The sequence below is a fragment of the Cavia porcellus genome, unplaced genomic scaffold (genome assembly GCF_034190915.1).
Source record: "Cavia porcellus strain 051 isolate PalLab524CR breed Dunkin Hartley unplaced genomic scaffold, mCavPor4.1 scaffold_1, whole genome shotgun sequence".
Lineage (NCBI taxonomy): Eukaryota > Metazoa > Chordata > Mammalia > Rodentia > Caviidae > Cavia > Cavia porcellus.
The window spans coordinates 20,215,919-20,236,688 of record NW_026947484.1 but is presented as its reverse complement, the minus strand read 5'-3'; the positions used below and the strand labels follow the sequence as shown (position 1 = coordinate 20,236,688).

Sequence of the window (20,770 nt, the reverse complement as noted above, 5' to 3'; positions counted from 1 at the left end):
TTGAGGCCATATAATGTTTTCACTCATTAATTTAAATGGTTTTAACTTGGGTTGTTTGATTTTAGTATCTGTGATAGTGCAAATAGCTATTATGAAGAAAACAACACATCATAAAAGCTAGTGCTGATTTAATATCATCTTATTTTGAAGTCCCATGAAGCTGTTGTACATCTGTTTCCACTGGTTTTAACATGTTGTATCTTACTATATTTTACTATATGAGAAAGCATAAACAAAAACTTTTATAGGCAAAAGATAATATAGAAACCATTGTTCATTTTCTGTTGGCTGGTTCTAAATATCCTGTAATTCTTTCATTCTCTTGAATGGCTTCACACTGTCTTGATATGCTTGATGCTATAATATATGAAGTTATACTCAAATAATTCAAGGAAAGAGGCACTATGGTGACTACTATTATGTTAGATTATCTGGTGGTGAAACACAATGATGCTTAAATTGTTCAATTCTGACCTATGTTGTTCTGTTACAATGTCCTCTTTTATCTCAACCTCCCCCCTTTTTTAATTAATCTATTTTTTTTCAATTAAGTGAAAACTAAATTAAAAAATAGCGGGATATATTACAGTAACTTTTTTCCCTTCCTATTAACTGGTTTGAATCCCAGTATTGCTCTCCCCATATTGTTCTGTCTGATTTTACTATATTCTATTTTGTTTGATAGTATCAAGTTTGAGGGTATAGGCATCCACTTTGAAGGCAATAAGATTTACTATGATGCCCATTGTGGTGTGACTATTATGTTCTTTGAAGTCCTATTAGGTCTCCAGTGTAGGTTTTATTGGTCTTGTTCTGTACTCCTTTGATCAATTCTATTATACCTGATGATATAGGCAACTCTTTTTAAAAATAGCAAGAGGCACAGTGGTAACCATTTTTGATCACCTGGTATTCTATTTTTGCATCATGTACTATGCCCATCCTTCTGTTCTAACTGACTCTGTTTTGTTTAGTCACATTTGGTTTTATTCTCTTCAAAAAAAAGTAATAAGAACTATGGAAGCAATAAAACCCAAAAAGTGTAATTGTTATTGTAAAAAAGAGAGGAAAAGGAGGTGGTCTAAGGGATATAACTGCATGTATGTTTGAGTGTGTAGGATGCAAAAACCATATTACTGAGCTTTTGCTGGATCATTGAATGGAACTGTCTGCAGTCTCACTGTATGAATGCCCACTTTATATGCTTTAATTTTATAATTTGGACAACTATTTCTAAGCTGACAATATGTAACCTATTAATTAGTGATTTCTTACTGTATATTTTTCGTGAAATTCTGTATTACTTGTACCCTTTTACTGCTTTGTTTTTAAATAAATAAATAAATGTACTACCTTGCTCTCAGGTAGGTTTGTAATAACTTGCTGCATTCTCCTATGGAGGCCTTTAGTAGAAATCACCATGCACTCAATTAAAACTTAAATGGATCAAAGTTCTGAATATTAAAACAGAAACACTAAACCTATTGGAAGACAAATTGGGTAAAAACCTTGAAGATAGAGAATCCATGAACAGGACTCAAATCACATGTCAAATACTTCTCAGAATCTATAATGGGATCACCTTTTATTAAAATGTTTCTGCATGTCAAAAGAAATCTCCAGCATAGTGAAAAGAAAACCCACAAACTGGTAAAAATTATTACTGAACTGTCTCTCAGACAAAGGACTTCTGTCTAAAATATATAAATAATTTTAAAAAATCAGACCCCCAAAATTCAAAGATCCAATCCAAAAATGGGCACCTGAGATGAATACACATTTCTCAGATGAAGAAATACAAATGGCAAATAAATACATGAAAAAATGTTCATCATCATTACTCAGAGAAATGCAAATTAAAACCACACTGAGATTCAGTCTCACACCTGAAAGAATGGCCACCAACAAAAGATGCTGGAGAGGCTGTGGGAAAAAAGGAACTCTCCTGCACTGTTGGTGGAAGTGTAGACTGGTGCAACCATTATGGAGGTCAATCTGGAGATTTCTCAATAAGCTGGGATTGGAAGTCCATTTATTCCAGCTATTCCAGTTCTAGGCATATTCCCAGATGAACTGAATGTATCACACCATAGTGATAAATGTGTACCCATGTTTATATCAGCCCAATTTGTAATAGCCAGTTCTTGGAAATAACCTAAGTGTCCATCAACTGTGGAATGGATAAAAAACTTGTGGTATTTTTATACAGTGGAGTACTACTCAGCTATAAAGAAGGATCACATTGAGACATTTATCAATAAATGGGCCCAGCTTGAGACCATACTCATAAGTGAAATTAATCAAACTCATATGTATGATTAATGAATACTTTCCCTACTGTAAGAAATTATACAAATACATAAAGGTGTGTGGTACTCATGATTCCCTATTATATGGCTTTGAAGACTTGCAATGTTTTCATTCATTAATTGGAATGTTTTTACTCTGAGTTTTTTATTTTATTGTCTGTGATGGTATAAACAGCTATTTTGAAGAAAACAAGACATCATAATTGCTATTGCTGATTTTATATCATCTTGTATTGAAGTCCCATCAAACTTGTTCTTCTGTCTCTACTGGTTTTATCATGTCATATCTTATTGGTTTTTATTATATAGGAGAGTATAAACAATGTTTTTATAGGCTAGGAGATAATATAGAAACCATTGTTCATTTTCTGTTAGCTGGTTCTAAATACCTTGTAATATTTCATCCTCTTGAATGGTTTCACACTGACTTGATATGATTGATGCTACAGAATATGAAGTTATACTCAAATATTTCAAGGAAAGAGACATTGTGGTAACTACTATTAATTTGGATTATCTTGTGGTGAAACACTGTGTTTCTTAAAATGTTCTGTTTTGACCTGTATAGTTATGTTGTTATGTCCTTTTTTATCTCAATCTCCCCCTTTTTATTTATTTATTTATTTATTTATTTATTTATTTATTTTAATTAAGGGAAATTTTTTTTAAATTAGAAGTATATATTGAGTAACTTTTTTGATTTCCTATTAACTTAATTTGAACCCCTGAATTGCTCTCACCATCTTGTTTTGACTGATTTTACTCTATTGTGTTTTGTTTGATAGTATCAAGTTTGAGAGTATAGGCAACTACTTTGAAAGCAATAAGATTCATTATGATTCCCATTCTGGTTTGACTATTATCTTCTTTTGAAGTCTTGTAATGTCTCCAATGTTTTGATTTTATTGGTTTTGTTCTGTACTGTTTTGTTGTATTTTGTTATACCTCACGATATAGGCAATTCTTTTTAAGGTAGAAAGAGGCTTTATGGTAATCATTGTTGATTACCTGTATTATATTTTTACATCATGTACTATGTCCATCCTTTGTTTTGACTGATTCTCTTTTGTCACATTTGGTTTTATTCTCTTCCAAAAAATTAATAAGAACTGTGGGAGTAATAAAAACCAAAATGTGTAATTGTTATTGCAAAAAATAGAGGAAAAGAAATTGCTCTAAAGGATACAACTGCAAGTGTGTTTAGGTATGTAAGATAGATAACCATATTCCTATGTTTTTGGTGGATCATTGAATGCAACTGTTTTTAGTCTCACTGTTTGAATGTCCACTTTGTATGCTTTAACTTTGTAATTTAAACATCTATTTCTAAGATGACAATATGTAATCTCTTAACTATTGATTTCTTACTGTTTATTTTTTTGAAATTCTGTATTACTTTTACCCTTTTACTCTTTTGCTTTTTTCTCTTTAAATAAAATTTTTTAAAATGGTAAAAAAAATATTGTGTGTATACAGTAACTCTTCTGATGCATCTTGATGCTGGTCCAAATGAGCGCTCTCCTTCACTAGAGTGAAATGTAGTCCTATTTGTCCTCTGCAGTGAAGGTCTCACATAAACTCATGTACACATCAAAAATATGATAAAATGTGTACACATAGAAAAACATTTACAATACAATATTGAATGTTTTATTGCACAAATTGCTGTTTTATCTTGTTCATCCACGTTTATTCTTTTAGTGGAAATTATTCTGTGATATAAACTTGTAAGATATTTATACATTGTTCCGCATAATGTGTTCTGCTTTTATAGCTACACTAATGTTATGAAAATATTTTCCTTCTTCCCATACCTTTCTAGCACCTTGAAGTTACCAGGTGTTAAATTTATGTCAATTTTATGATTATATGAGTGCTTGATGTTAAAATTACTGATCATTTGTCAAAGTAATATACATACGCTATCCATGAGTATGATATCTTTATGAACTTTCTATTCATATTTTCCCCAATTTCCTGTGCTTTATAAGTTTTTGGTTTGTTAATTCAACTGACAAACATTCATCTGTATTTTGGTGGCTTATTCTATTACTGCTGTTATGAGTCATATGATGTAAACTTGAAAAATTATAAAGCACCAATTTCTTCATTTTTTAAAAATTTGAGCATCATTTAAGGAATTCTTCCATATATAAAAAGTAAAAGCAGTATTTTTATATATTATATACTTATATATTCCACATATAAATACCCCTTATATTGCCTGAGTGTAACATGTAGTGTTTTTAGTACACACCAATGCTGAGTAGTAGTGACCAGGACTCAAGTTGACATGTTAATGAAGAAACTATACAATGTCACAGGACAGAGCTCCTGAAACAGAAATAAAAACAATTTTTGTGGCACAAAATGTTGCCATAGGAGACTTTAGGTGTCTATGCCTTTGAGGTGCTATGTAAATCACTTCAGCATATTTCAGGAAAATATCCTTTGGGTGCAATTTGTGATACTCTTCTATTATAATTGATTAAGGAAATGTGAATGAAAATGAGATTACCAAATAATAATTTAAAAACATTAGATATAAATCCAGAAAAAATGAGGGTAAACCAGGTAATTTAACCTTATCTGAGAGATGCCCTGTCACAGTAAAAGATGATGCTATTGGCAACAGAGTCAAGAGAAATCCCAGCAGAGATCTTTTTATATTCTTTCTTCCAAGACTTGCATAGTGAGGAATGTGACATTGGAAAGGAATTCAAAGTAGTGGAAGATGACATGTGGGAACTTAGTCCCAGGAGGAGCCAGACTAGCATTTCCATGTTATATATGAAATGTACTTTTAGCAGAAATAATTTTAAGTGTAACCTTTTTTTAAAATTTTATTTAAGGAGAAAAGAAAAACAAAGCAGAGAAAGGGTACAAGTTATACAGATTTACAGAAAAAAAAATAAACAGTAGGAAATCACTAGTTAATGGATTACATATTGTCATCTTAGAAATAATTGTTCAAGTCACAAAATTAAAGCTTGTAAAGTGGACATTCCAACAATGATACTGCAAACAGTTCTGTTCAATGATCCAATAAAACTCTGTGATATCATTTTCTTTCTTATACACTTAAATATACATGCAGTTATATAGTTTAAAGCACTTTCTTTTCCTCTCTTTTGTACAATAACTATTACACATTTTGGGTTTCATTGCTCCCATGGTTCTTATTACTTTTTTGGAAGAGAGTAAAACCAAATGTGACATAACAGAACAGAATCAGTCAAGTCAAAAGGGTGGACATAATAGATAATGTATAAACATAATACAAGGTGATCAACAGTTACCATAATGCCTCCTGCTATCTCTAATAGAATTGCCTATATCATTAGTTATAATAAAATTGAACAAAACAGTAAAGAATAAAACCGACAAAACCAAAACATTGGAGACATTGTAGGTCTTCAAAAGTAGATAAAAGTCAACGAGAATAGGCGTTATAATGAATCTGATTATCTTCACAGCTGATGCCTAAACTTTCGAACCTGATACTATCCAGCAAAACAGAATAGGGGAACATCAGTCAAAAACAAGATGGTGAGAGTAATACAGGGCTTTAAATCGAGATAATGGAAAGTCAAAGTGGGTTACTATAATATATCCTGCTATTTTTATTTATTTTTCCTTTAATTAAAAGGATAAAAATAAAAAAGTAAATAATGGAGTGAGATTGAGATAAAAGAGGGCATAACAACGAAACAGCGCAGATCAAAACATAACCATTTAAGCAGAATAGTGTTTAACCACCAGATAATCCTGACCTAAAAGTAGTTACCATATTGTCTCTTTCCTTGAAATCCTTGAGTACAACTTCGTATACTGTAGCATTAAGTATATCAAAACAATGTAAAACCGTGTAATCTTGAAAAATACTAACATATCATCGCAGTGGTCATTGAGAAATTAAAGAATGTGTTTGATGCCTATGCTGTTCATAACATAATAAAATGGGAAGAAGCTCATTCTCAAGACCAACCTTGAGAGGACACCAGGAACTTGAGCAAGGTATCTGTGGTTTCCAAAATATGTGCTGTGGTTGGCTCGTTTCATAGAGCTCAGAGAGGAGATTACTGTGAGCTGAAATCAGGTAGTAATCAGTTCATGGAAAATGATCTGTGTTACCAGAGCTGGGTTTTCCTATGCGTTAGGTGGTGATGGTTGATACAAGCAGATATTACTAAGATTTTCTGATTGTAGCTATATTATGGAACTGAAATGTTCCCTAAACATGAAATGCTAAAAACTTCATCCAGGGCTATGAGATTTTGGAAAATGATTGGATGACGAAGGCTATGGTATCATCAATTGGATTACATTCATACCATATTTGCATTGATAATAATTTGATGGCGTTATTCAGAGATGATGACAAAAAGGAAGATGTCTTCCCTGACAGGAGGATTAAATTAGGGTGAACTTGAAGATGCTGTGTGGTTCTAAGACCTATCCTCTCTCGTTTGCCCACATGCTCTGATTCCTGGCTGGTGGAAAAGTTTTGACAGGGTTCTGCCTTGCTGCTAGGCCACAGCAATGAAATCAGAGAACTGTGAACTGAACCACAGAATCAAGATGCCAAAATGAGTCTTTTGTCTTTTAATTTGTTGATATCACATGCTTACTAAATGTTTGAAAAAAATACAAGAACCCAAGGTGATTTTATGAAATCTTTCAGAAATGATGGCACTATAAGTTTGTATTTATTTAAAAGACAAAAATACTTATTTTAATAATATGTTATTGTTGTATGCATACATATGTATTTATATATTATTTAGTATTTGGCATTTATATTAGCACAAATTTCATGCTAATAATACTGATACTTTTTGTATATTCCTTCTTACATTCATGAACCCTAGTCCCCTCTGGTTAAAACCTTTATATGATGTAAACATTATCTGCCATTTCTAGTTATTTCTTTGTTAACTTATGTACCAATCAACAAAATATTCTTTTAATTTCCAGAAGTGTATGCAACTTTTGTGGCATGATACCTAATGTTTTATCCTGAAATTATTGTATTGTTGTTTTTTTATTTTTAACTCCTCTGTTCTAATTTACAGGTCATTGTCTTATTTTACTGAATATATAAGCTCCTTAGAAGTGTGTACATTACAAAATGTCCATTGGTGTTACAGTACTACTGGAAGACTGGAGTAGTTTATCCACTTTCTCACCATCAAATTCAACTTAGCATATTTTCAATTTAAACCAATTTATGAGAGGTAAGAGTGTTGCATATGACTTTACCTTTACAACTTTCAAGGGATCTTTTAAATGAAACATAGACATTAACCATGGAAGGCTTCTTTATTTGAAATTATTTGTGTATATAGGCTATGTAGTGCCCTGTGGGTTAATAGTGTGCAATTTATTAGTTCAACAAGCATATAATTATCAAGTCTGTGGCTGACTTTTTATCACATTTCTGATTGAATCCTCTAAAAAAATAAGCATGAATATGCATAAATTTCATTATTTTCTTTAATTTCAATTTTAAGCAACTCTTCAAGACCAGTTAATATTCATTCACATGCCGTGTATGTCAGCAACCACACAGCAGGTCTTTCCCAATATACATTGTTGGACCAAATAAAAGTCGTGGACAGAGTGATCTTAATTGAGTGTTAACATTTGAAAGAAGGAATTCCATGTTATCACAAGGTATTGCGTACCATAATAATAAAAATTTCCATGGTACAATGTAGGAATATATTTGGATAGGAGATATTGTGTTTTTCTATGTTGCAGTGTTGTTAAACTTTGTAAATCACCTTAAAAACCTTTTGGTTGCATTTTACGGCTCAAGGGTGTTATACTAATAATGAATAAAGGGACTAACAAATGAGTTGAAAACTTTAAATGTAATGAATGAAGATGGATGTTGAATGGAAAACACAATCACTTTATTCTTTGCACATTGCAGTGGGAATGCAGAGTGGATGCAGGCCTGACAGCACTGGCACAGTGGAGCCCGTTTCCAGGTGTTTCATCCCTTGACCTGGGCAGTGAGGACAGTGGCCTCAGCAGGTGATCACAGTGTGTTCTGGATCAAAGAAATCAGAACCAACACTGAGCAGTTGGCTGGGCTGAGAGATACTTCTAATGATGGGTGTGGACTTGATCTGGGAAGAGAGAAATCCACCAGTGAGTTCTGTTGAATGAAACGAATTGTGCTTTTGATGTGGTCACCAAGTTTAAGTACAGGCCTGATAAGTTCCAGTGGCTGAGAGGATCAGATTAAAGAATAGGTTCTACACCTGTGCTTGGGAAGTATGTATACACTGAGAGTGGAGTAGCTTTACCCTTCCTGGTCAGCCCAGTGATGACCCTAGAAATGTGAAGATAACAAACAATGATGTGATTTCTGCATGGTGAAAAGTATGAAGGAAATTACTTCAAATTGGAGTATGTACCAATGACTCTAGGAAAAATGGTCTGGAATTGTGGGGCAATATTTATTTCCTGTTGATTACAAAGTATTGATCATGCCAGTAAGCCAAAACTATGAAATTATTTATAAATATAGTTTGGACAAACTATCAAACACAATGTAGGGAAGCTAAGGAAGGTAATGCACAACATGTTAAGGTTACAAAAGGCACGGGCCTATGTGGGCACTTTGTGCATTTCAGCTGGTACCAGTGTGTGTATAATGAAATATATACACATATTGTAATGAACACTATAAAAACAAATGGGTGATATTTTATTTATTTTATTTTATTTCAAAAATGATAAAACCAAGGAAAATGAAACAGAATAAAGCCAATCAAAAATAAGCCAGTATAACTGATACAGGAATTCAAAACCTTATGAAACCAACAATAGTTGCCTTAATGCTTTCTGTTGTCTTCAAAATAACAGAAACAATAAAACTTAATTTAACAGAATACATTAGAATAGAATAGAAATAATAAAGTGAAAGCCATAAACACAATAAAGGACTTCAAAACAAGCCACTAATAAATCCAAAGTGGCTACCATAATATGTCTTGTTATCATTCAAATAACTTCTTTTGCCATTAGATGTAACATAATGTAACAAAACAATGGAGACTAAAACCTAACCCAACAAAACAATGAAAATGATATGGTTTTCTGGATGAGTCACTTCCTGGTGAGGCCTGGATCTCTCACTACATGCAGTGTGGGAATGGAGCCAGCTTGCTGAGAGAGGTTTGGATGTGGCTGTCTCCACCCTGGCAGCATCCTGCACATAGCACTGCTTTCCAGGGAGGATTCCCCTCTTTGTGAGGCCCTTGTTTCTCTCCTATGTAGTCCACAAAAATCAAAAGGGTGATATTTTATCTCTGATTTCAATACCTCATTGGAGAGGATTTTTTGTGTTCCTTATTTTAAATAGTCACTAAGGAGAGACTTGTACTACTAAATTAAACATGCCATCATATTGTCTTTATACTGACATACAACATTTCAATTTTAATTTTACTACAAATTTTAGGGTGAAAAAAGTGCTTTATTCCTAAACTGGTTTTTCCCAAATCCTTTTCTCATTGCTTCTTTGACATCTTTGTTCCTCAGGCTGTAGATGATGGGATTCAGCATGGGAATGATGATGCTGTAGAATATGGACACTGCCATGTCATGCTCCAGGTTGTAGCTGGAACTTGGTCTCACATACATGAAAAGAACAGTTCCATGGAAAATGGACACTGCAGTGAGGTGAGAGCCACATGTAGAGAAGACCTTTCTCCTCCCTTCTGCAGAGTGTGTCCTGAGAACAGCTGACAGGACAAAGCCGTAAGAGATTAGGACAATTAGTACAGTAAACATCTCAATAGAACCAGCAAAGTAAAAGAGTAGAAGTTGATTTGTGTGAATGTCAGAGCAAGAAATCGCGAGCAGGGCAGGGATGTCACAGAAGATGTGTTGGATTACATTAGATGCACAGAAGGACAGACTGAATGTGGCCATTGTGTGCACAGTGGCATGTAGAATCCCTCCAAAGCAGGAAGCAAGGATAAGTGGCACAAAGACCCTGCGTGCCATGCTGACAGAATACAGGAGCGGGTTGCAGATGGCCACATAGCGGTCATAAGCCATTGCTGCCAAGAGAAAGCATTCTGTGGTTCCAAACAGTACAGCTAGAAACATCTGCACTGCACATCCAAGGAGTGGAATGACTTTGTCCTTTGACATGAAATCTACCAACATATTTGGGGTAATCACCGAAGAATAGCAGGCATCCACAGAGGACAAGACACTCAGAAAATAGTACATCGGGTTGTGCAACCGTGAATCCACAATGACTAGAACAATCAGTCCTAAATTTCCTAGGAGAGTGAAAAGGTAAACTGCTAGAAATAGGAAAAAGAGGACGAGCAGCAGCTCAGGGTTGTCAGTGAATCCCTTCAGCACAAATTCAGTGACTTCGGTGAGATTCTTCATGCTGCCAAATCACAGAGAAAACCTGAAGATATTTCTGAGTGATAGATTATGTTTCTAGGAGAAAGTGAACTTCACTGTAACAAAAAACAACAGCAATATTGCATATATATATATATATATATATATATATATATATATATTTCTGTATGCAAATGTTAGTGTCACTGTGTGCAGACAGCATACAATTTCCCAGCCACACACCAATATAATGTCACTATATGGTAGGAAGAGAGCTGTTATCATTCACTACAAAGTCCAAAAATAGGTGTTTGCACAGTTCATAAATTAGTGCCATAAATCCTAAACCCCACATCAACTGATAATGTTTCTCTGAATAATATTAGCTGGTTTTACTTTAAATCACTTTACAGAACAAAGTGACTATCTAAAGAATGCCTTATTCCCTGATATTGCAAGAGATGTTATATCAGAAGTATGACACTGAAATAGAATTACGACTCCATGTGTCATCAGCTGTGATTTAACCTATCATCTTTAGGCTACAAAGAATTAATACTTATTTTACAGGACTGCAGTAACACCTGAGGAAAAATTATGTTTTAAGTTGAATCTTTCAAAAGCTATAATAACAAAATAAGCTAAATTTGTTGGCATTTCTGAGTATTCTGAGGATGAATTCAATGAAGGATATTTTGAATTATGATTTTGCTCTTCTGCAAACTACATATATATGTGTGTGTGTGTGTGTGTGTGTGTGTGTGTGTGTGTGTATCTATATATAAACATATGATTTTTTAAAAATTTATGCATGCAATTTACCACAATTATGCTTTCTCTATTACAAGAAACTTACATTTGCTTAGAATAATGATATTTTAGCTAAATTTTCAGAGGCAGGTATTTACATTAGCTGAGAGAATAAAAGTTATGTTGGTATAATACTGGCACAAAATCAAAGGATTCAGAGTTTTAAACAGAAATGACTACGATGCCTGACACTTGAATAATAAAAGTTCAATTTCTAAATTAAGTATAAATCTACTTCTATAATTTTGACTTGAATAGAATGGCTAAATCTCCAGATATATTTGGTTTTATGATGAAACTAAAGTTTCCAATATGAGAAAAATAATAATAATATCCATTTACTCAGAACTTGTTACAAGAATGGATTTTGTTTATACTATTTTGTTTCATGTTTAGGGAAGTTTCATTGGAAATAGTTTCAGGATCCATCTAGGCAGAGGCACATGCCTGTAATCTCAGTTCTCAGGATGCTGAGGCAGAAGGATTGCCATAAGTACAACACCAGCCTGAACCACTTGATGAATTTAAGGCCATCCTGAGATCCATAGGAAACTCAATGCAAGCCTGGACTACATAAATAATAATGATAATAATAATAATAATTTCAAAGTCCAGACTGAGTTCCTAGCCTTCCATTTAGTATATTACAACCCTGCCTTTTTCCCTGTCTTTAGTATATTTCAGATTTATAGTTTTCCCAGTGATTTAAAGCAATCCATGAGTCTTGATATGCTGAGATTTTTAAATAACATAACCTTGAGAATTACAAAAGAAATAGTTACATCAAGTAGATAACATCACTTTTACAAAATCTCAGTGATTATTGTTTTCTTTATAATATCAAATATAATGCCTCTGGTAGTTGAGTATCTCAAATGATTCTTTACCCTATTAATAGATTTCATCATTTTTTCTTAATTTTAACTATATCAGCCACCAAAATTTAATCATACATTTCATAAAGAGCACACTTGTTTACTTATATCAGTATAATATAAATATTTTTATTTGCTTTCTTTCCAATAAGTGTTTGTTTAAGTCTTTAGGCAGAACTCTGGATAAATTATAACCTGATGAGTACATATTATTCAAACTTGCAACAGGCAACAGGTATTTACTACAGTACTTAGTTTTTTATAGCAATGTAGTTTCTAAAAATGACATGAATATACTTGAAATTTTAGGTTCCACCTGCATAGACATACTTTAAAGAACTTGAAGTTTTCTCTTACCCTAGGTACAGCAAAGGCAGGTTTGGCTACACTGAGAAGGTGGTTAAAAACTGAGGTTGTTTTTATCCAGGGATTTCACTGTTGATGTATCCCCAGATGTTCCGAGGGGACTAGGCTTCAATTATCTGCTGGTGCAAAATAGTAACTTAATGATTTACTTCATAATTTTACAAATAAATACACTGGGAATAAGTCTAATTTGTTGCTATTTGATGAGTAGTATATTCCAGACACTGTTTAAACTATTTTGAGGTTTTAATTTTTACATTTTAGGACATGTTTTCAGTAACATGTTAGTGTTTAAAATGCTTCAGATTTGCATTTATTGGATAATAATTTTGAATATGTAATTTTATAGCCCAATGAACATTTTCTAATAGAAGAAAATTAAGTTTAAGCGCTTTGTCTATTTACAAACTAGGCATATTTTGCTATTGAGTTTTGAAGGTTTATTATCTACTTTCATTATTAATCCCACATTAGATTCATGATTTACAACTATTGTCTTCTGTTTTGTAGTTGCCTTTTCCTTGTGCTGTATTTTCCTCTGTGTCATGAAGAAGGGTTTCATTTGATCTGGTCTTGCTCCTCCAATTTTCTTTAGTTTCTTAACTTTGGTGCCACGCCCAAGAAATCATTGTCAAGGCCAAAATCCTAAATCTTTTGCTTAAGATGTATTCTAAGGCTTTAGATCGAGGATTTATACTTCCCTCCTGCATTCATTCTGAGATGAATTTTCTATATGGTATAAGAGGAGATTATCATTTCATTGTGTTGTTTGTTCACATTGTCTCCCCAAAGTCATTTATTAAAGTGAATTTTCTTTCCTCCCCTGTGTTGATGATTAGCAGACTAGGTTTGTGTAAAATACTTGGCTGTTAATTGGGTTCCATTACTCAAAAAATATTTTTTGGGCAGCACGCTCTCTTAAAACATCTTTTATTTACTTAACTGAAATTTATTTTACCAAAAATTACATGTTAATCAGGTACCATAGGATTTTTCTACACATATGCACATTATGTAATGTATAAAATCAGTTAAATATTTTATCTCCTCAAAAAATAATCATTTCTTTTTAATGAAACATTCATAATTCAAATGCAATAAACTTCTGGACAAGATGCTGAACAGAACCTGTGTCATGCAGGAGGAAAAGATATTCACAGGGCACATTCCATGCAGGACAGAGTGACCTTTTGCTGTGTGCAAAGACAAGCGCTGATCCAAAGACTAAGTAACTACTCTACCCTTCCCAAATATCTTAGCATTCAAGGAACAGAATGTGAACAAGGCCACATGCCTATCATGTGGAAGGCCAATTTAAATGCTTGGGTAAGAAGGTAATTGTTCATTGAATAATTTAATACATAATTTGATACACATCATTATGAATTGTCTCTTACAACCAACTGCCTGAAAAGTGCTTTCTTATAATGAACAATGCCCAGGCAAACCCTACAGCCTTGTTAGACTGTATGGACACTGAATATGACTTCATAAACCAAACCTCTCTATTCCCTAAATGATACCCCTTCTGCATCCCATGGAAAGTAAGTGATCTGTAATTTCTAGAAACTCCACCTAAAGGTGCTCTTCACCAGTTGCTTTATTGCCACTAAAGGGACACTCATGACTCTTAAAGAGTTCTGGCAGAAACATTTCAATGTCTTCCACTGCATCAACTTCATTGATAAAGCCTGGGAGGATGTTATATACTGGTCCTTAATATAGCCTTGGAAAAAATGTCCAGAATGTGTCACTAACTGTGACTTTGAAGAGTCTGATGTGAAGATACTGGAGGAGACTCTGTCTGTGGACAAAAGCATGAGTCGGGACATCAATGCAGGCATAGAGGAGCTTGCTGAGCACCATAAGGAGGAACTGACCATGGAAGAACTTGCTGGACTCTAGAGTGAGCAGCAGAAGTCTCTTTTAGAGGTGCATCCACTAAGGAAGAGAAAGATGAGGAGGAAGTCAGCAGTAATGTGAAAAAATCCATTATGGAAAAACAGAATGAGTGCTCGGATTTCTTTGAGAAGCACCACATCAATGTAACTGTAATGAACAGAATGTTGACTCTGTTGACAACACATTCTCTCATTTCTGGAGGGTTATGTGGAGCAGAAAATTGAAAGTGACATTAGACAGAGTTTTCATCAAAATTGGCCCTGCATTGAGGAGACATAGAAGAGAGGAAACTCCTGGAGATTTCCCCATATCCTAAGGAGGGGAAACTCTCCCTCCAAACAAGCTTCTCCCCACCTACCTTCTGTCTTCCATGCCAGAAGCTGACTCAAGCCCAGGTAATTTTGTTTCACCTCGTACTGTATGAACTGTACTTTTTGGTTTTGTGGCTAAAAGTCCACATGGTTCAGAACACTTTAACCTTATTTAACTGTAATTTGTTGGAAAATTGATTCACTTTACAACCAAAATCAATTCACAACCATATTCAAAGGCATCTGGATGATCTAACTTTCTCGACCTCTATTCTTAGGGCTCAGAGAGATTAACCTTGTTTGCATAGAATTTTTTGAAAGCATCTGATTCAATTCCTGCCCAACGCAGTTTGTGAATTTATGGTGGAAGAAAATAAGCTTGTGTTTCAAGTTACTACTGTAGTTTTAATTTGGTAGGGACCTCTGTTCAGTATTTCTGTACAGAGGTTACATTCTTGCCAACAGTGTATGAGGGTTCCTTGTTCTACAAACCCTGGACAGCACTTGTTATCTTTTGTCTTTTTGTTAATATTAACACTCACTCTAATGAGCTGATTACTCTTTGTGGATTTGATTTGCTTTTCTTCATCAGGGAAGTTAGTAATATTAAATATATTTTATGAATCTGATATATCGATCAGTTCTCCCTAGAGAAACAGGTTTTGTATAAGAAATAAAAATGTATAAAGATTTACAAGGTAGGCTTATAATGAGTGCCTACAATGTAATGAGTATGAAAGAATGCAAAAATAATGCCTGTGCATTACAGATCCAAAAGATGCAGTTGAAAGCTTTGAGCTCAGTGTATTGTTCTATGTGAATCTGTATCATAAGGCTGAAGGGTCTGTGCTGGAATCCAGGGGACGATGCTGAAGGTGAAGATACAGACTGGAGCTCTCCAAAGAAACTTAAGCAACTTCTTTCTTCGTTTCCTCATTCTCACTGAGTTGACAAATCTCTTAGTGCATGCCACTCACACCCAGAGTGGGTCTTTCATTCTCAGTAAATCCCTCCAGCTGCATGCAGAACTATGCTAATCCAATTCAGTTTGATGTTTGTTACTCAGACTGGCACAGTTATTTACCATGCTTTTCCATATTTGTATGTATTCTTTTAAAACCATTTATTGATGAGTTTCAAACTAGATTATTGATTTTTGGCTATTGGGTTTAAGGAGTTCCTTATATATGCTGAACATTAATATCTGGTAAACTATATTCACTGAATATTTCTCCCACTTTGTTGATTGAGTACCAGTTGTAGTAATTGGTGTCTATGTTCTCTATCACTTTTCACTGAACTACACACTTGTTTTAATGTCACAGTGTGCTGTTTTTATTTCTATACCTGTGAAATTTAACTTGAAATAATGTAGCACAGTGGCCATATTCCATATGAACTTTCTTCAGAAGTCTTCACCATTTTCCCTTTCCTTCTGCAGCTACATAACCTCAAATGGCCTGTTTTGAGCTGCATACTTCTGACTCTTTACTGATTTGCCCCACTACTGACTCAGTGCAGCACAGTTTTCATTTCACTTAGTGTGTGTTTGGGCTCAAAGTTTTTTTTTTTTTAATTTTTAAAAATTGCTTCCACATCTTTGTTAAGTACTTTTAAGTATATTGAATCATTTCTTTGTGTGTCCCTGAAGCCTGTTGTGGAATTGAAAAAACACTTTAATTTTATTCAATTTTTGATGTTAACCTCCTTGTATTTCTTATCAATCCCTTGTATTTTCACTTATCAACATTTCATAGACATTTTAGAGTCATACTTATTCCAATTAGTGAAGTTCTTCGAGGGCAGGCTATTTTTCAGTTTTATAATACGAAATACATAACTGATTCAATTCTTGAATGATTTCATCTTAATTCCTGGGTAATTACAGATTATACATTTCAGCCAATAATGTATCAGTTCTGCCTTAAAATTTCTGTATTACTATCAGATGTGTATGAAAGAGTTTTGGCCCAGGCTGGATACTGTAGCTAGAAAAGCCTCAGGCGGAACCAAGGAGCTTCATCTCCCCCAAAGCCCTAGGAATTTACCTGTGGCCCTAACTTCCCCACCCCTAGGAATTTGCCCCAGGTGTCAAATGAGTGCCAATTAGATGCCTGTGCATCTCTAATGGCCCTAGGGCACCACCTTAAACTTAGGCTACTTATATACCCCCTGTCTTATTTACTTTATGCTCGTCGCTGAGACAAAATACCTGAAGCCCAAAGTTGGGAAAGGAAGGGTTTATTTCTTACAGTTTTTGGAGGTTTCAGTCCACACGCAGTTGGCTCCAAGACAGGCAGGCATGTCTGGGCTGCAGTTCATGGCGGCCACCCACAGCAAACTCAAACCAGCAAAGAGAAAGACACATCTTCTTCCTGCCATTACATTACATCCTGGCCCCACCCCTATGTGGGTGGAACACTGACACCATCAATCCAAGCATTATACAATGAACCATCACAAATGAACAATGCAAACTCATGAGGCCTGGGGGACACAAACACAAACCATATCATTCCACCCCTGGCCCCCAGGACGCATGTACATCCTTTATACAAAAGACATTTAGTGCACCTCCAAGAGCTGCCAAAGTCCTAACAGCTTCAACATTGCTGAAAAGTCCAAGTCCCAAGTCTCCTCCAAGATCTATGGCAAACTCTTAACTGTAAGCTCCTGTACAAAAGAAACAAGGTTAAACATTTCTGAAATGCAAAGGCACAAGATAAACATTACCATTCCAAAAGTTACAAACAGGAGAATAGAAAGCATTCAAAACAAAGCAATTCCAACATCCAGCAGGGCAAACTCTAGGACTTATCCTAGAGTTCTACACTTGGCATCTGAAGCAATCTGGTTGCAAGTTCCAAAAGCCTTGGGTGATTCCACCCCCAGGGCACTTCCAGTGATTTCAACTCCCGCAGCTTTTCTCTTAAATCTTCTCTGCTCGCTTTTTGCAGCTTTCCTTGGATCATCCACGTTCCTGGCTTTTCCAAACTTCTGGGGTCTCCACTGTACCTTTGGATTCACACTTACATCTTCACAAATTGCCCTCTCAAGGGCACACTGTTTGGCCAGCCAGGCTCTTTGTAATCGAGGTGGAAGCCGTCTTACCCTCAGAATTTGTGCATTTTCCTTGCACCTAAAATCAGCACCTTGTGGATGCCGCCAAGGTTTGCTGCTAGCTGAAGCAGTAGCCAGGCTTTTCTCTCTCTTGGCTGTAGGGGTCAGTTGCCTGGATCGCAGGGCTCTGTTTACCTGATTGTGATGAAAAGCTTCTCTATGTTGCCGCCTTTCTGGAAACTCATGTGGCCTCTGTCGCCATTCTGGAACCTCACGTGGCCTCTGTCGCCATTCTGGAACCTCACGTGGACTCTGTCGCCATTCTGGAGCATGGAACTCTGTAGATTTTTCCTCTGAGCAAAATTTTTCATCTTTGCTATGAGGCTGCACAGGGTGGGGACTTGCTTCCTGGGATGCCCCAGGGCCATCTTTCTTATCTCTCTGTTTCTCCTCAGGAATCAAAATCTCAAGTCTGTCTTTACAATCCACACCCTTCCTGGAATCTTCCTTCCGGCCAAACTCACAGTATTGGAAATTATCCTGCTGGGATCTTTGCTCCTGATTTGAAACATAAAGCTGGCTAAAAGCCCCCAACAATAGCCATGCCACAGCCTCAATGTTTGGTTGCTTTTTAATTTCTTTTTCAAAATTAATCAGTCCATTGCCCTTTGTGTCAGTCTCAGGCAAAGTCTCTGGGCAGGAGCAAAATGCAGACAAACTTTCTGCTAAGCCATAACACACATCATGTGGAGCCCAACAACCAATGCAGTCCTTTCCAACAGAAACCTCCCAAGGCTGGTCTTTACCATCAGGATTTCTATCAGCTTTCTGGTCTCTTGAGCTCTGACCAGAATCTCCGCTACAGAACAGCCTAAGCTGCTCCAGCTCTATGCATCCAAGCAACATGTCCAAACCTTTCCAAACTCCACCCATAAGCCATTTCCAAAGCTTCTTGAAAAACATGGCCAGGTATAGTCACAGCAAACGACCCCCCTCCTCGGTACCAAATTTCTGTCTTAGTTACTTTATGCTTGTCACTGAGACAAAATACCTGAAGCCCAAAGTTGGGAAAGGAAGGGTTTATTTCTTACAGTTTTTGGAGGTTTCAGTCCACACGCAGTTGGCTCCAAGACAGGCAGGCATGTCTGGGCTGCAGTTCATGGCGGCCACCCACAGCAAACTCAAACCAGCAAAGAGAAAGACACATCTTCTTCCTGCCATTACATTACATCCTGGCTCCACCCCTATGTGGGTGGAGCACTGATACCATCAATCCAAGCACTATACAATGAACCATTACAAATAAACAATGCAAACTCATGAGGCCTGGGGGACACAAACACAAACCATGACACCCTCACACCACGTATCCACCAGAGAGAAAGCCAGACTCCAGTGGCCAGGGGTTTTTGTTTTCTCTCTCCACGTTCTCAGAATAAAGGCCTCTTTTGTTTTATATGTCTCATCTTTTGGATGCACTATGTGATCTTATCAGTTGGTGCCGTGACTCGGATCGGCAGGCCATTGACTCCTGGAGCCCATCTAGTTTGAGTCCCATGCCGATTCATGAAGCGGATTACATCCTGGATTAATTCTTCACTTTTTGACTCACAGAACCTGCTTAATTTGTGGCCAACTGTTTGCACACAACACAGGCCCGATTTATCACAGGTGAGCAAACTCCAGAGAATTCTTTGGCCCTGGGCTCAGCCCCAGGTGGGTTTTTTCCCCCTTTCCCTGGGTTCATGAGACACTTTCACATCCTTAGACAGCCCAAGGCAGAGTCTTTCTGGACCACCCTGGGTTCACACAGAAAGGCTCTCATGTCCTTCAAAGCTTTAAGCTCTCACGGGCAGAGCTGTTACTAAAAATCCACGTGAAATCCACTCGTGGATCTCTCAGTGATGATTGAGAAATACGAGATTGGAACCCTAACTGCCATTTGTTCCAAAGGATGGGTGATGGCCCAACCTCTGGAAAATGGCCCATTTCTCGCCTGAGATTTAGCCATGGGAAACACTTTCTCTACTTCCCAAAAGACACCTTTGCAATGCTTGATTTCCAATCTGAGTACTCATAAAATTAAAAGAACCATAAAAACTAAACAATTAATCTTTTCCTGCCAGGAGGCTTGGCCGACCTACCCACTTAACAGCAACCCATGGCCCAAAGAGGGACATTTGACCCCTGTATTCACAAAAATTTATATGATTTTTGTCAAACTGGCAATAAGTTAACAGCAATTCCATATATATAGGCTTTCCTCACTCTGAGAATGTGCCACTCTCTCATTAAATCATGTACGCCTGCTCAGATACTTTTAGCTAACTCTGCTGCGCTGCAAACTTTCCCCTCCTGGCCCTCATGATCTGCTGGAGGAGGTACCCCTGGTCTTTTATTCGTCCCCTCCTCCTTACTCCCAAAAGCAATCCTCACAGTTATCTCCCACAGTGCAATCATCTTCCCCTCCATCTCCTGGGACCCCCTAACTCTCTCAGTGGCTCTAATCCCTCTCTTAGCACTTCTTCACAGTCTCCAGCCTCTCACTCTCCTGAGAATTCTTTGTTCCCTCCAGCATTCTCCCACCCACCATACTAGGTCTCAGTTGCTATATCCTTCTGGCAGGCTGCGTGCCTGCTTGGACTTGCTGCTGAAGATTGACAGGGCTTGGGGCTCACAGCCCCCACTCCGGTAACCTTGTCAGAGCTCCAGGTCTCACTGGAGGTCTCAGGTAAGACACTATCTGTACTTGTAG

General features: G+C 36.3%; 1 protein-coding gene across 1 annotated transcript; it reads right to left on the bottom strand.

The window, feature by feature from the left end:
- Positions 1–9,782: 9,782 nt before the first annotated feature.
- Positions 9,783–10,760, bottom strand: LOC101788213 (olfactory receptor 5T7-like). The gene has a single exon (XM_013146137.1). It carries the CDS (start codon positions 10,731–10,733, stop codon positions 9,783–9,785), a length of 951 nt encoding a protein of 316 aa, XP_013001591.1. The 5' UTR covers positions 10,734–10,760.
- Positions 10,761–20,770: the final 10,010 nt, after the last annotated feature.

Bases quoted from the DNA above. Each gene is read 5' to 3' on its own strand.
- LOC101788213 (XM_013146137.1), bottom strand. From the start codon at position 10,733: ATGAAGAATCTCACCGAAGTCACTGAATTTGTGCTGAAGGGATTCACT.